General features: G+C 45.4%; 1 protein-coding gene across 3 annotated transcripts in view; it reads left to right on the plus strand.

Moving 5' to 3' along the window:
- The window catches only part of Crk (Crk proto-oncogene, adaptor protein), a 229,105-nt gene extending 214,714 nt beyond the window's left edge, over positions 1 to 14,391 (plus strand). For all 3 annotated transcript variants that reach the window (XM_075882870.1, XM_075882869.1, XM_037432281.2), the window contains one exon: positions 11,941 to 14,391. In XM_075882870.1, the coding sequence (XP_075738985.1) occupies positions 11,941 to 12,078 (138 nt within the window). In that variant the 3' untranslated portion in view covers positions 12,079 to 14,391. The remainder of the gene's footprint in view (positions 1 to 11,940) is intronic.
- Positions 14,392 to 16,263: the final 1,872 nt, after the last annotated feature.

The raw sequence follows: 16,263 nt of genomic DNA on the forward strand, positions 1-16,263 counted from the left end.
GCCTGCAAGGTCAAGCTTAACAAGTCGGTGAAAGCTTCACCAGTTACATTGAAGACGTGGTCGCACTTTGTAGGCGCATCAACTCCTCAGTGACGGTGGCGGAGATGATCAAATATCGTCTCCATGTCTGTGAAAGGTGTGTCTGACTGTGCCTTTCAGATGCTCATTGCTGAAAACCCGCCAACGGTAGCCGACGTCATACAGCTCTGCCAAAGCTATTTCGAACTCCGGAAGCACCGGGAATCTTTTCGTCCCGCCACTGCATTGGTATCCATTGCCGCTCTCACGCATCCTGGCCTTGCGCAAAACCATGCTGCTTTACTTCAAGATATCAAGCAGTTTGTGCGTGAAGAAGTTGCCTGCCAGCTTCTCCTTTCGTCTTGCGTCACTGATGCCGCCCCACATTCACTACCGATGTCAACACAACGTGTTGTTCAGGAGCAAGTTGCCGAGGTGCTTCCCGCAGTTACTGCATCACCAGCGACTACTCCACTCACGTAGGCTGAAACATTGGTCACTCCTCGACAATTTTCCGCTGCCAACTTCTACGTCCCCGCACGCCCGTTCGTGCCATGGCCTCAGCTTGTGCATCAGGCTACTCGACCGCCCTCTAGACCAACACCTCATTTCCAGAATGCATGGCGCTCTCACGGCAACTGCCCCATATGCTGTGCATGCAGTTTCCCAGGCCACGTAGCACAGTTTTGCCGGCGACGTGGGTTTATGCAACATAATGACATAGGTCATATGGTTACAATTTCATGCTGCGACCTCAGCATGATGGCATGAGGCCACATGGTTGCAACTTCGCGCCCCGACCTGGGCCTGCTTCACCTGGACTGTATAACGCTCCTGATTCTTCGACTCGACGGCACTTCAATGCATGTGAGTTGCTGTCACTGCAACGCCGTTCTCTTTCTCCCATGAAATGACGTTCCCCGCCTGACCCAGAGGAAAACTAGAAACCGCAGTTTCAGAGGCAAGAACTGCGGAGCTTGCGAACTTTTCAGGACCTTGTTTTTCACCGTGTAATGTTATTGCTGTTTCTGTTGACGGGTTACCTGTTTCAGCGCTTGTGGACACAGGAGCCGCAGTTTTGGTCATGTCCGAGAAGCTTTTCTGACAGCTACGAAAAGTAACGACGCCTCTTCGTGACTTCGTTTTGAGCACTGCGAATGCGCAACACATTCGACCTTTCACTGCGTGCACTGCACAGGTGAAAGATGTTTTTTATATGGTCAAACTTATCGTGCTTGCACAGTGTTCCCACAATATCATTCTAGGATGGGACTTCCTATGTACTCACAATGCTGTTATAGACTGTGCTCGTTCCGAGGTCGAGTTCTTGCCGCAGTGTAACTCTATTCTTGTCTACTCACCGTGTCTACCTGCAAAAGTGTTTGTCGCCGCCGACACCATGCTACCCCCTTTCTCATTTGCCTTAGTCCCGCTTTCCTGCGACGCCTCTGTTGGCTCACCTGTTTTTTTTACACCAGCTGAAACCACTCTTCGCCGCAAGTTTTGCTTGCTATCCTTCGCCGTCCTCTCGATTCAAGACTCTTCTAGTGCAATTTACATTTCGAACCCATTTTCCTACCCATCCTTGCTACTGAAGGGAGAGTGCCTTGGCAGCATTGATGACCTCGATTTCTTTCTCTTCAGTGTTGTCACTGAGCAGCGGACTTCCCTCAAGATTAACGGCATCAATTGTTCGGTTCCAGCCAGCTTTGTTACCATAACTCACTGATGCGCTTTCCCTATGCATCGACAATCAACTGACCTCCCAGCAGCGCACTGATATCACCGCCTTGCTTGAACGTTTTCGTACCAGCTTCGATTACCAACAACCATCCTTGGGCTGTACTTCAACCGTAGCTCATCACATCGACACTGGCTCTCACGCCCCTTTTCGTCAGCGCCCATATTGGTTGTCGGCAGCTGAGGGTCAGATCGTCCCCGCATGAGTTGATGATATGCTTAAGCGTGGTGTTATTAAGCCATCTAACATACCGTGGGCGTCTCTGATAGTTCCTGTTAAGAAGAAAGACGGCTCAATACGCTTTTGCATTGACTACCGGCGGCTGAACAACATAACACACAAAGATGTCTACCCGTTACCTCGCATAGACGATGCCCCCGACTGCCTTCAAGGAGGCAAGTTCTTCTCTTCATTAAATCTGCGCTGTGGATACTGGCAGGTACCAATAGTGAAGGTTCACCGTCCCTTAACAGCTTTCGTTGCTCCCGATGGCTTGTATGAATTCAACGTCATGCCATTCATGCTCTGCAATGCGCCTGTCACTGTTAAGCGCATGATTGATAACATCCTCCATGACCTGACATGGCAGGCATGTCTGTGCTACCTGGATGACATTGTAATATTTTGGCGTGACAATCATGAATGCATCAGCATGGGACGATGCATCCACCACACTTTAACGCCTTGTAACTTCTCCAATACTGCGACATTTTGACCCACTCGATCTGACTGAACTGAACATGAACGCAAGCGGTTTCGGTCTTGGCGCTGTGCTTGCACGGAGTAAATCTGGATTTCACGAGTACGTCATTTCTTACGTCCAACCGTGCGGCAACTACTCAGTGACCGAAAGGGAATGCTTAGCCATCATATAGGCCATAGACAAGCTTCGACCCTATCTTTATGAATGCCCATTTAGCGGGGTCACAGATCATCACGCATCATGCTGGCTTTTCTCCTTAAAATATCCATTCGGCTGACTTGCCGGTTGAGCTCACGTCTGCAAGAGTACGACATTCACGTTGTTTACCGGTGTGGACGTGAACATTCTGATGTTGGCGCTCTGTCCCGGTCACCTCTTCTATCTGACGATTCCTCCCTGTCTACATTGTTCTATGTGTCCACTCTCTGTCACTGACATGCCTCAGGAGCAACAGAAAGGCCCCTGAGTCGCTTTTCTTATAGATTCGTTATGTCGGCCTCCATCGCACGCTATCTCCCGAGAACTGAGGCGGCAAATACACCACATTCGCATTCGAGATGGTTTGCTCTATCATCAGAATGACCTTTCCGAAGGGCGCAGATGGCTCTTGGTGATTCTCCAACATCTTCAATCAGCTACATGCGCATCTTTTTATGCTTATCTACACTGTGGACACGTAGGAATACTGAAAACTTATACACGCCTGCGTCACCATCACCAGTACTATTAGCGTAGAAGGTAGCACTTCATCCCACGCTACATCCGCTCCTGTCGCTTTTCAACGGCGCAAAGATAGTCCTCCTCGTTCTCATGCTCCTCTCTAGCCTCTACTTTGTCCTCCCAGATCCTTTGAACCTGTGGGCATTGATCTTTATGGACCTTTGCTCATCACTCCTGCTGGGAACCGCTATATAATCATCACAATCGATCATTTGACGCGCTACGCAGAAACTTCACATCTGCAATCTGCGTCTGTGAGTGGTGTCGGTTCCTTTATTTTACATCACCTCGTTCTACGTCCTGGCACGCCACATGAGCTGCTCAGCGACCAAGGGCGCGTATTTCTTGCCGAAACCGTGGAATCGCATCTAAAGTAATGCCACATCATTCACCGCACCACCACTGCATACCACCCTCAAAATAACAGCCTGACAAAACAATTTAATAGAACTCTGAGCGATATGCTGGCAATGTCCGTCTCCTATCCGTCTAGCTTTGCATCCGGGCTACATGATGCACTTGACCATGTCTCTACATTACACCCATCCGCACCTATTTTGCTCTCAGGCGATTTCAATTTCCCGAGTATATGCTGGTCTCATGACCCTCCTTTATCTCTCGCTTATTCTTCCGAGGGCAAGGAATTTCTTGATCTTTGTTCAATTTTTTCCTTGTCGCAGTTGGTAACTCAACCTACAAGAATTACTAATGATAGTGCTAATACTCTCTATCTTTTTCTAATTACTAATCCGGAGCTTGTGTCAAAAGTGTCTTACCTACCTGGAATAAGTGACCATTTGCTTCTTTCGTTCGATACTAACATTACAGTATCAAAATCGGCTAACACCACTAAGCTGATTTGTGATTACAATAAAGCTAGCTTTGACACCATTAAACACGAACTGTCCAGATTTCTTAGCCTTTTCTTGCACAAATTCGATAACCACACGGTCGATGTAAAGTGGAATTTGTTCAAATCAGAAATTCATGTACTGATGAACAAATACATTCCTTTACACAAGCTGTCTTCAAACCTTAACGCGCCGTGGTTTAACAGTAACCTTAAGAGACCTTAAGAACCTTAAGAGACCTTAACATTAACCATAAGTGTACAGATATGTGTCCTGCGGTGGTCTTTATCGCAAGGTCCGAAGTGCTGATAAGCGGAATATTCCAGCCAACAAGTCAACGCTGTGACAATTCGAACGAAATCTGCGTGTGCAATATTGTGTGTGCAACGAATATGGTGCGCGATTGTAATCTGAAGACTGAGCTTCTGCTTGCAGCTGCCTTAACGACCCGTGAGCACAAAACGAGCACAAAAATGTCACTAAGTAGTGCGATTTTAGACAGGTGTGAACTCGCGATGCACAGGAAGCAGACGACGCTATCCCGGGGGCGTATCCGGAACAAGCATCGGACTAGTGAGGCATACTGGAGCAATGCCGCAGAAGCAGCCAATCGGACTCCTCGAAATTAATTTTAAACATCTGCTTTTTGAACGTGGAATGCTCTGCACAAAATACCTTTACGACAAGCCCAATAGAGGGGGGGGCAGTTTTGCCTTCGCGAAGCTATAAATTTTTGAAAAATGCCTTTTTTTGTGACTTCCACAATTATTTTCGTCACCTCGGCAGGCGCGGAAAACTTTTTACAGCACTTATACGTAGTTTTCAGTAAAAATATCTTGGAATCAGATAGAAAAAAGGCTACAGAAACTGAAGAGCGATTTCTAACGAAATCAACTTTTTTGTGCCCCATTGAGAATAAATTCGATACGACTCGTGATTCTCTCCGGTTTTAACAGACACATTCAGTGTTTTCATAAATGTCTGTTGTAAGAGTACTTGGGTTTTACATACTTACAACAGACGCTCTTCACTACGGAGGTCTGTTGTAATGAGGTTATATTGTATAGCTATAGAGGCTAGAGGAGGTGTCAGCAATGGCACGTCGGAGATGCAGCATTGTTTTTATGCAGAAGGGCAGGCGCTAACTCGTCTGTATGCGTTTACGCTATGCCACTTGCACTAACACACATGGACGAAGAAGGCTCAGCAGAGCAAGTGGTAACTCGTCAGGACAAATGCCTTTTTAGGGGCGAAGCTCCTTATAGCGGCACACGTTCGTTCCTAATAGTTGTTGTAGTATGTAACAAGTATAACATTTTGACCTACAAGGTGGTGCCTGTGAGAGATTTCTTCTGTGCATTGTTGAACAATAAAAAATAGTGCTCAATGTGCGTGCCAATGGCTCTAATGGGGATTGAGAGACAGGAGCATTCGGCGATTATTTAACGTGCACCCTGCGATCCCCATTAGCAGCCATTAACATGTACATTGAGCACTATCTGATGAGATAGGGTTGCTACGTTATACTCGCTAGGTGTAACCTCCTTAGTTTTAGAAAGGTTTAGCGAGCGTTGAGCCGCAGTGCCATGAATACAATGAACTAGTATATACCATGAGTGAACTCGAGGTGGTTAAAGTATATACCATGAGTGAACTCGAGGTGGTTAAAGGTGGGAAGTAGATACGAAGCGCAAGCAGTAAGAAAGTAAAAGCCGAATTCTCCTGTCTCTCATTTCCCATTAGTAGCCATTAGCATGTACATTGAGCACTATCTGACAGGACAAGGTTGCTACGTTATACTCGCTGGGCGTAACTTCCTTGGTTTTAGAAAGGTATAGCGAGCGTTGGGCCGCAGTGCCATGAATACAGTGAACTAGTATATACCATGAACTCGAGGTGGTTAAAGGTGGGAAGTAGACCCGAAGCGCAAGACGTAAGAAAGGGCAGTTACGAAGCGTGGAAACTTGGGCAAGTTGGTAGGACATAACTGAATGCAGGAACAGCGCAACCTAGAAGTAGTTACTTCGTAACTATGGAAGCGAAAAAAACAAGGAAGTTGAAAAGAGCGCTCTTTTTCAGTTGAAAGTCAGTTGAAAAGAGTGCTGACTTTCAAGGTTGAAAGTAAGCGCTCTTTTTGGTCCTTGTTTTTTTCGCTTCCGTAGTTACGAAGTAACTACTTCTAGGTTGCGCTGTACCTGCATTCAGTAAGAAAGTGCGCGTATGCCACCTCTCATTTAGTCCTTAAAATGTCCCCTGGATGGCGGTACTTCTATATGGGGAATATATGATTAAAATATGCGAGATGGTGGTACTTGGAGTGTTGAATTGATGGACGAACGGACACACAGACAGATGCATGGATGGACGCATGAACGGGCGCAAGGGCGGATGAGCGGACAAACGCATGAACAGATGCACACACGGACGAGCGGATAGACGCGTGGACGGTCACACAGACGGACGCATGGATGGACGGAAGCAAGAACGAATGGACCGACAAATGCTTCGCCCCTCTCTCCATCATTCACTCCGTGGATATGCTGCCAATTTTTTTCTAAATTAAATGTAAGGAGAGGAAAAAGAAAACGCCTTCCTTGTTTGTGTAATGTTTTGATGCATAGAACAAACCAGACCAAAAACCCATGTTGACAAAATGTATTTCGCTTTAAAGAGATCATTTCATAAAAATTCCAGCGTCGGCGCTTTTTGGTTGTGAGCAAAACTCTTATTCTGTCAGCCAAGCTTTTATTGCCTGCGAAGCTTTTACTTTTTATTTCTACTGCCGGCGTTAATGCGTGTGCACAAATGTGTAGCCTACGAAAAGGGGAGAGGGTGCAACTCTAAAAGCTGATGCACTAGAGATGTTTTGGAAACTTTTAAAATAATGTGTATAGGCTTGAAGTGCGTTAGTGTCTCATCAGACAATCTTTCCGGGCCTCTTCAAGCAATCTTGATGATGGACACCACATTCGTTTTTTTATCATCTGAAGCACGTGCACTTGCAACTATTACCCTGTTTCTTACCCCTCTTTGTCCTTTTCTTTTCATCCTGTATTTAATCCCATAATCCTCACACTTGTTTCGTGGAAAGACTTGCAAATAAACCAGCACTTGTCAAAGTTGCAACGGAAAAGAACTTATTATGTTCACGACCCCTACGGATTTCTGGTTCACATATACAAAAGAAGTTGGGCCAAGCCTTTATACATGTAAATGGCGCAATGATCTTCTCTAAGTATCGGGGTAGATTCCCACGTGTCTGAATAAGTGTATGGGGTGTGACTGGATTAATAATGATTCCAAAAGAAGGCAAGATGACAGTGACTATTCCGTGTCGATGGCAGTTGCAGAATTTTAATCGATGCTGTGTCCTGTGTTAAGGTGATGTTGAGCTAGTGCGTTGGAGTTGGTATCTTCCTTAGCTACGTCATTTTAATGCTGCTTGATGCGTCATTTGAAGTTACTTATATTATTGCGATAGCAACTATATGGACCCTCTCGGCTGGATTTCACTGCAGGCGTCGATGTCATGCGCCGTATATGTATACGTATCTATATACATGAAAACTCAAGAAATAAAAAAAAATCCTGAAAAAAGACTCCGGCGCGCGGAATCGAACGGGGGGGCCTCCACGTCGTGAATGCGAGGCGTTAACCACGGAGCTATCGAGAGGTACTTCCTTTGACGTTCGAACGGCAAGTTATTTATATCTACCACTTACTGCTGTTGGCGGGTATCTCGGGGTGGGGGGGGGGGGGGGGGCGAAACTACCGTGTTTTCAGCATTATCAGCAGGATGGCGCAATGAGCCCGGGGCGGCTCTCATCTCTCGCGCGCCATTATCTCCGGGCTGGGAGGAGGGGAGAATTGTACGTCTTGGCTGGCTTGGGCTTTACCTGGAACGATTTCGTTGTAGTTACCGGGCACACAAAGGTTACTGCAATCATTGCATTCTTCGTTTGTGAAAAGCGCGCGCTTTTCAGGCACAGCGAAGTAACAACTGAGACACTTATTCGCGTTCATCTGCACCTGTGAGTACGTTTCGTGAGTCACTTGTGCGTAAGAAACGCGGGGCACTTATCGATCTGCTTGCCATTCTGCGCGTGATCTTCCAATTTGTTGCTATTAGTGTTAATTGCTTCGCCTTTGCGACAAAGCTGCGACTTTTTTTCTTATGTATGATGCGCGGAAGTCTTGACAGGGTACCTTATAGACCACTCGCGGAGAGCGTTCACGTTCCAATGGGTTTTAATACGAACCAGCTGGCTTCTTAACTTGTGCAAGAGCGCATGTGTTACTTGTACGTCATTGCACCTGTATATTCTTGCGAGTTTTGTCTAATGATTTATCTTGGGCGTGCTTGCAACGGATGGAGTTGAAAAAGAGACTCAAATTGGCGGTAACACGGCAAACACATTTTAATATTATCCATAATGGCAAAACATGAACAAACTCTCGAACTTTACCCCTAAGAAGAAACATCATGATCATCATCTTGATCAGCCTGACTACGGCCACTGCAGGACAAAAGCCTCTCCCATGTTCCGGTAGTCAACTCGGACCTATGCTTCCTGCTGCCAATTTATACATGCAAACTTCCTAATCTCATCTGCCCACCTAACCTTCTGTCTCCCCCTAACCCGCTTGCTTTTTCTGAGAATCCAGTTAGTTATTCTACAAGACCAGCGGTTATCCTGCCTACGCGCTACATGCCCGGCCCATGTCCATTTCCTCTTCTTGATTTCAACTATGGTATTCTTAACCCCCGTTTGTTCCCTAATCCACACTGCTCTCTTCTTGTCTCTTAAGGTTACACCTACCATTTTTCTTTCCATTGCTCGCTGTGCCGTCCTCAATTTAAGCTGAACCCTCTTTGTAAGTCTCCAGGTTTCTGCTCCATAGCTAAGTATCGACAAGATGCAGCTGTTATATACTTTCTTTTTGAGAAATAGTGGCAATCTACCTGTCATGATTTTAAGTGCTTGCCAAATGTGCTCCACCCCATTCTTATTCTTTTAGTTACTTCAGCTTGGGGTGCGGCCTCACCGGTGACCACCACCGATAACGCTCTCCCTCACCAGAGAAGGATTGGCCTCCCTGGTTCAGTATCTGGCCACTACTTCCCACATGCATAAGAAGAAACATATACACAATAATCAGCTATACAAGGAAACTGGAACTTATATCCATCCAAATCAAGCTCAGTCCGGAGTCGTAATCTCTCTCTCTAGCCAAAATGGCATCTCGGTGGCTACTCTCATGTGCTCCCACAATAGAACTTCCTTACTGTCCAGATTCCACCCTTGGAACTTCAATGAAATGGTACCGTCTCGCCCAGATTTGGGTGCACGTTAAAGAATCCCAGGTGGTCGAAATTTCCGGAGCCCTCCACTACGGCGTCTCTCATAATCAAATGGTGGTTTTGGGACGTTAAACCTCACATATCTATCTGGTACCGTCTCGCCGTCATCGTCGTCGGCGTGTGTCTGCTTGACGATTCACTCGTCTTCATTGCCGGTTTCCCGGTCTTATTCATCTTTGGCCCACTTGGTCCAACCCAACTCGTCCATGGCCTTATTGATGATGCACTCGGATGACTTGTGTGGGCCGCATCCATTTTGGCTCGAAGTGGAAGAGCTGTAGTCCTAGAACTACTGTGCATGGTTACTGCAAGTCCAGCCGCACTGGAGTCTTCCGTGATCGACGGCCATTTTCCGGGCCTCTTACGCCCACATTTTTCAAAACCGGACGACTCTACTGCTTCCGTTGCTGTAGGGACGCTGACCTTCCTGATCTTTGCAGTTCAAAGCTCCACAGCACAGTGATGGCTCATCCTCCGTGATTTACCATAACAGCTCGGGTCATGTGTCACAAGTCTTCCTCCGACCAATCCCACATGTGAACGTGGCAGCATCGAATGTGCACCATCAAGGTCTTGCTCAACGATGCAGCATTCCAGCGCCCAGTACGTGGCTCACGCCCTCCAACTCATGACATTATCATAGAAACGAAGTGTCATAAATTCTTTTTCGTGGCAACTTTGGCGAGTGTTAGTTTATTTCCGAGAAGTGTATGTCCCTCGTCAGACGGTGTTCTGTCGAATGCTGGACTATCCTAAACAATAAAACCACACTTTCAGCACAAAACGGCATTTATTTTCAGGCACTAAAGCTATAAGCAAACAGTGTCTCAAGGTTCTTAGAGTCGAGACATCCAGTCTTAGGCCTACAGAAGGCTAGAGAGTCTTGTTGGTAGCTCTCAGGTGCTCGGAGGCACCTGACAGCTACCAACACTTGAAGGCGGTCATGTAGCATCCGCATCGATGCATGGCGTAACTAGCGTAACCACAACATGGGTGCAGCAATGTACGCTACGTGGACTAGCACTAACTCATCAGGGCCACTTTGGCTTGGCCTGAATCCAGGCTTTGATAGCACTGGGCTGCTGTGCATGAATATAGAATACATGATTCTCCCACAGCCCTAATGATACATCACAATATTCATACTCTACAGCTTTGAAGGAAAATACCCCGGTGAAAGTTTCTTTTCCAATTTCAAAACAATTGCTTCTCTCTTAACCAACTGGCTTATGTGTCCCCTCTTACAGCACGTCGAACAAGGCATCGTCACACTCTTTCTCTAATGCTATACAGCACCAGAACTAACCTATTTAAGTTTCCATTCTTCCCACGAACTATAAACGATTGGAATAACCTGGAGGTATCGCAAATAATAAATGCAGATTCTATTGAATGTATATCTATTCAATGTTATCAACAATGTCACATTGATTAACCCTTCGTTCCTTAGTTTTACTGTTACTGTTGTTGAGTATTTAAAAAGTGTTATTGCTGTCTTCGATCTTGTATGAGGATTATCTAATGTTCGTTCATGCGTATTATGTTCTCTATTAATACTTTTGTTCTGATGCTATTGTTACTCTTTTTTTCTTTTGGTCTTTTAAATTTGTCTTATTTCGTTGTGGTTTCTGTGAATGTATGTATTTATGTGCTGCTCTCCTGCATAGACCCGATAAGGTCTGCAGTATTGTATAAATAAAAATAAATAAAATTAATCAATAGTTGAAAGAAGCAGAAGACATCACTGCTGCAATTTTCAAGGGTGCAATAATTATTTGCGGGAAATGAAATGTGATTTTTGCGGGACAATGCAGGGGGTTCGAGAATCATGCAAGTAAATATGGTAAGCTACATAATTGTACCTGCATAATAAAAGCTTTGTTGACAGTTCCTTGTCCATCTCTTAAGTAGCAGTGTGTTTCTAAGTGGATCCTCGCTTCCAAACAGCTCATCGCTTCACTTTATTCCCTTAAAGACTCACATGAGTAGTGCTGTGTAATAAAACTATACATGGATGTTTCTGGACTGATTCTGAAAACATAGAGGGGTTAATGGCAGCAAAAATTGCATGAGGAAGTTGCAATCTTTTACTCCTTGTATAAAAAAAAAAGGAGGCTTGAAGTGTTCGGGTACGTGGTAGTTCAACTGAAGCGGATGTGATGAAATATGCGTGGAGAGGGCACGGGGGATGGCTCAGCGAGCTCAAATAAAACAAATCAGAGAGAGAGGGACGGCAATCTGCTGGTAAGAAGCAAGTGCTCCCAAACCCTATTCTGCCTTCACAGGTGTCCGATGTTTTGTGAACTTGGCAGCCTCATTTCGGAGAAATTCAAGTTCGCTTGTGAAATCTTTTTGATGGGGCTCCAGATGGAAGATGCACACTTGAGCTTCGGTCTGAAAAATTATATGTGTAATCATTTTGACATGGGGGAGGTGGAGTATGGTGTGTAAGTGTTGTTCAAGAAATTATCAAGATTTATTAGCCACTGAAATGGCGATAGCAGGTTGAAATTTCCAGCTTGTAAGTTTAATGCTTTCCTTGCAGGTTGGCGACATCATCACGGTGACTAAGACCAACATCAACGGCCAGTGGGAAGGCGAACTTAAAGGTCGTGTCGGACACTTTCCATTCACACACGTCGAGTTCATTGACTCGGAGAACCCGGACGATGACGAATTGTAGCTCTTTTGTTGCAACCCTTGCCAACTTTGCTCCGCACTCCCGATGCACCACTTTCTTCACTGTGTTGCTGCATGAGTGGCGAGAGAGAGCAGTTTTTGCTTGGTACCGTGAAACCAGTGTGTGGATGACGGAGTTTCCCCTTTTTGTTCGGGAGTGTATGACTTGTCAGTGTGCCCAGCTTGGATGGAAGAACCTGGGCAAGTTTTCTAGGCCCTTGTGTGCTAGTTGGTGCCATCATTTTACTTTTCTACCAGCCTTGGAAGCACAAGCAATGGCTCTAGCATGTTGCACGCAGCAAAGCTTTTCATCCACCAGCTTCTTTGTGATACAGAGGAGGGCCTTTGCAGACAGGGTCTCAAGATTGTAAGCTATAAAGAGAATTCACTAATTTCAAACCTAAGCTGACGAGGATTATTCATTTTCTTGCATTGAAAAAAGCCAGAATTATTGAAACGTAACACCTAGCCTTTCACGGTTACCGATGCAGTCTAGTGGCCAATATTGTTTTCATTCAATGTTTTCTTTTGATGTGACATGAGCAACCACCATTTTGCCATGTTAGAAAACTTTGTAATTCGCATCAGGGAGGCAGAAGCGACCGAGGCTGCTCATGAGGCATTGAGCAAAGGGTTGTGTGCCTCGGCACTCGCAGCAGTTTGTAGCATGCTGTGTTAGTCTTAAACTGGGGCTGGTTGGTTCATATAGATTTTGAATGGAAAAACTGCTCTGGAACAGGACAGAGACGAGATGACACAAACACGGTGCTAACAACCATAGTTTATTGCATTTGCGCATCAGTATATTGAGGAACAAGATATCCCTGTAACAATATCAACTCACACATTTGAAATATACATAATTTTATGAAGTGATAGTAAAGCCACAGTGACACAACATTTTGCACTTTTCTGCATGCAAAAAGCACTCTATTGTGCCTTAAAGAAAATTTCACTTCTTTGTGAAACTTTTCGGGCTTTTTTTCTTCCACAAAGGATTGTGGCAAAGGCCTTTATCAAGCTTTTTGTTCTTGTCCTCATGTTCATTATCTTGCTGTAATAAAATCGAATTATTGAAAACCAGAGGATGTTGAGTAAGCTTCACTGTTGCTTTATAAAAATGAAATTATGTATGTTTTGAATGTGTGAGATCGCATCTTTGTTCCTCGATATGTGTGCTGATCTAGTTTTTGCCTGTATGTAATGACGAGCGAACACAGTAAAATGTGGCTCTTAGTCGGCACATCTCTTCTTCGTCCAGCACTGTTTCTTCATTCAAGATCTCTATTGTGCTGTCAAGGATGACTCTTTGGTATTGTGAAATTATTATTTCATCCTGGAACTGTGTGGTTGCCATCCATGATCGTAGCTACACTGGATTAACGTGCAGTGGCAAGCAGTGGAGTTACGTCACGAATTCTGGACGAAGCAAAATTCTTGTGCATAGGAGCCCACGGATCGCTGCTACTGGCAAAAAATACGCTCAGCATTAACAAAGTGCTTGATTGGGCTGGTTGGTGCTGCATGGTAGACGAAGAAAGTGCTTAACAGCACAAACGACAGGAGGGGATAGAAGAGACGAGAACAGAGCGCTCTGTTATTGTCTCTTCTATCTCTTCCTGTCGTTAGCACTGTTAAGCACTTTCTATGGTCAGCATGGTTTATAAAGATGTGGACTATTGGGCCCTCGCTGCTGTAAGTGCGAATATTGTGTGAAATATTAGCATGAGTTCAATAAAAATAAATAAAAGCAAGTTGCTACAGTACAGATTTGTTGGTGTTATTGGTACATTCAATTATTTCGCATTTCTTTGTCACATGTACGAAATCTATATTATTGTTGCCCACAATCTTGCAACTGCACAGAATAAGATGAGCTTTTTGTGGAAGAAAGAAAAGGATTTTTGGGGATGCCACTTATTCGCATTGATCGATGTGTTGATATTTTGATGATTTGTATTGATGCTGCCCTTGATGGGGCAGGTGCTGCTCTACTAGGCAACCACTTTTCTCTGTGTAAGCTATCAAACCAAAACACATGGCCATCACCATGCCAAAACTTAAGTTTACTCATAACTTTTTCACTTTGCCTCGCTGAAACAAATGCTGCTTGATCTATTATGAGACTCGAACAGTTACGAAAAGTCATTTGTAAAACACAGTAATTTTTCACTTTGCAAGAATACCTTCCTTTTCTTTGCACCACCTCTTTTCAAAAGTAAGACTTAGTGTACGTGGCCGCAATTGCGCTGTTTAGTTCTCCAAGAAAAATATACTCTTAACATGCTCTTCAATTAAAATGTTTCTCCCATTCACATTTCTTGTGTATATAGTGTTCTAAATGAGTCAACGATGCAATCAAGCAAAGCTGAAATCAGCAGCAAGCTGTCGTACTGTACTTGCGGAGCAACACGAATGTGTGGAAGGTTCACCTCTGTAGCTTCTGCTTCAATGTCAAGGTGAGTTGTGCTTAATGTAGTGCCAGGTATAGGATAGAATTCCCGCTGAAGTTTTTTTCATGGGGCACCAAGGAGGCGTGACATGGCTTGTAGCCACTTAGTCACATTTGTTGTTTGGTCTTGTCGTGATGGTATGGCATACTATCATGGCAAGTGGACCTATCTCGAGTGTTCCTAGGCAAACAATATAGAGAAAAGTGCCTAATGCAGGACATTGGTGCACCCCCGAAAACTTCATTGGAAAATGAAACCATTTCTGAACTCGGGGACACAACAGCGATGAGACCTTTGTCGTGTCCCGAGTGCTTTACAGTCGGGCATTTTGCTCCTTTCTGCCATAGTATCTCAATGCTGCAACTTGTGTGTTGTGTACTTACCCCTCCCCCTTTTTAATCTTCTTTTACAATGCTAATAAATGCTAAATTTTAGGTAGCTTTTAGTCTTCATCAGCGCAATACATATTGTCAAGCAACTAGCCAAGCAGTGTGCGTTGCATTTCTGATCGTTCGGGGCCATCTCGTGTATAGAGCTTTAATTTGCTGCATTAAAATGTGCCACTGTCCTTACATGGTCCCTTGCCATACTGTAGTGAAAAGGAATGCTCACCACTGCTGCGACATCGAAAAGTTGGCGCGCTAGAACTGCCTGGCTGCTGCAGCGACGCTGCCCGTATTTTCGGCTAGTTTTTGCTGCTATTGTCCCGACGCCCCGTTTACATTATATTTGGTGGAGGCTGCTGCGGTTTTTCCCGGCCCTAGAATTGCGTAGCTGGAAGCTGCCGGCTCGTCATGCCTGACGACGTCTCAAACACCCCCACTGGCTTCGTCACCCAGGGGCTGTCCTGGTGCCCAGCGCCTGTGAGAGCCCGACATCTTCAGCGGCACCGTCGAGGAAGACATTGTGGATGGGCTGGAATTATGAACGAGCGAGCGCTACCAACAAATGGAACGATCCCATGAAGCTCAATACGGTTATGTTTTATTTAACGGATGTAGCCGTATTGTGGCACAGAAACCACGGGGCAGATCTTCCCACTTGCACAACCTTCAAAACCTGCATCCAGCTATTTTTCGGCGCCCGGGGGTGCGCAAACTTCGCGCAGAACAACGACTATGAAGCTGGTCCCAACAAACTGGACACATTCACTAGTTACATCAAGGACATCCTTGACCTCTGCTGGCATGTCAACCTGATGGTGGCGGAAACTGACAGGTTACGACACATCATAAAAGGCATTTCCATTGACGCCTTTCAGATGCTGCTCTCGAAGAATCTTGCCTCTGTCTCTGAAGTCGTCGAGCTGTGTCAGAGCTTCGATGAGCTCCTACGACAGCGTCTTCTCACTCGACAGCCTAATGTTCCGGACGACACCATCTCGAGCCTGACTATCACCCCTGACCTTCAATCACTGCTATTGCAGATCGAGGAGTTTGTTCATGCTGAGGTTGCTCGTCAGTTTTCCCTGCTATCAAAAGCCGGCTAACCGCCGTCACCTCTGCCAACAAACATTTACCAGGTTATTCAGAAGCAAGTTAGCGCAGCTCTTGATTACTTGAAGAGCGGTCGCATTTTGACGAGACAGCACCCAGGAACTCCTTTCGCTAAAATTCCGGCGTCGGTAGTGTCGGCGTCAGCATCTTTGGTTGAGAACAAAAAAGAAGCATTGTACGTGAGGGAAAACTTAGGCTGTTTTCAATAAGGATTTCAGCCCGAGGGGAACGGCACGCTAG

This window comes from Rhipicephalus microplus, unplaced genomic scaffold (assembly GCF_043290135.1).
Source record: "Rhipicephalus microplus isolate Deutch F79 unplaced genomic scaffold, USDA_Rmic scaffold_14, whole genome shotgun sequence".
In the NCBI taxonomy this organism is placed as follows: domain Eukaryota; kingdom Metazoa; phylum Arthropoda; class Arachnida; order Ixodida; family Ixodidae; genus Rhipicephalus; species Rhipicephalus microplus.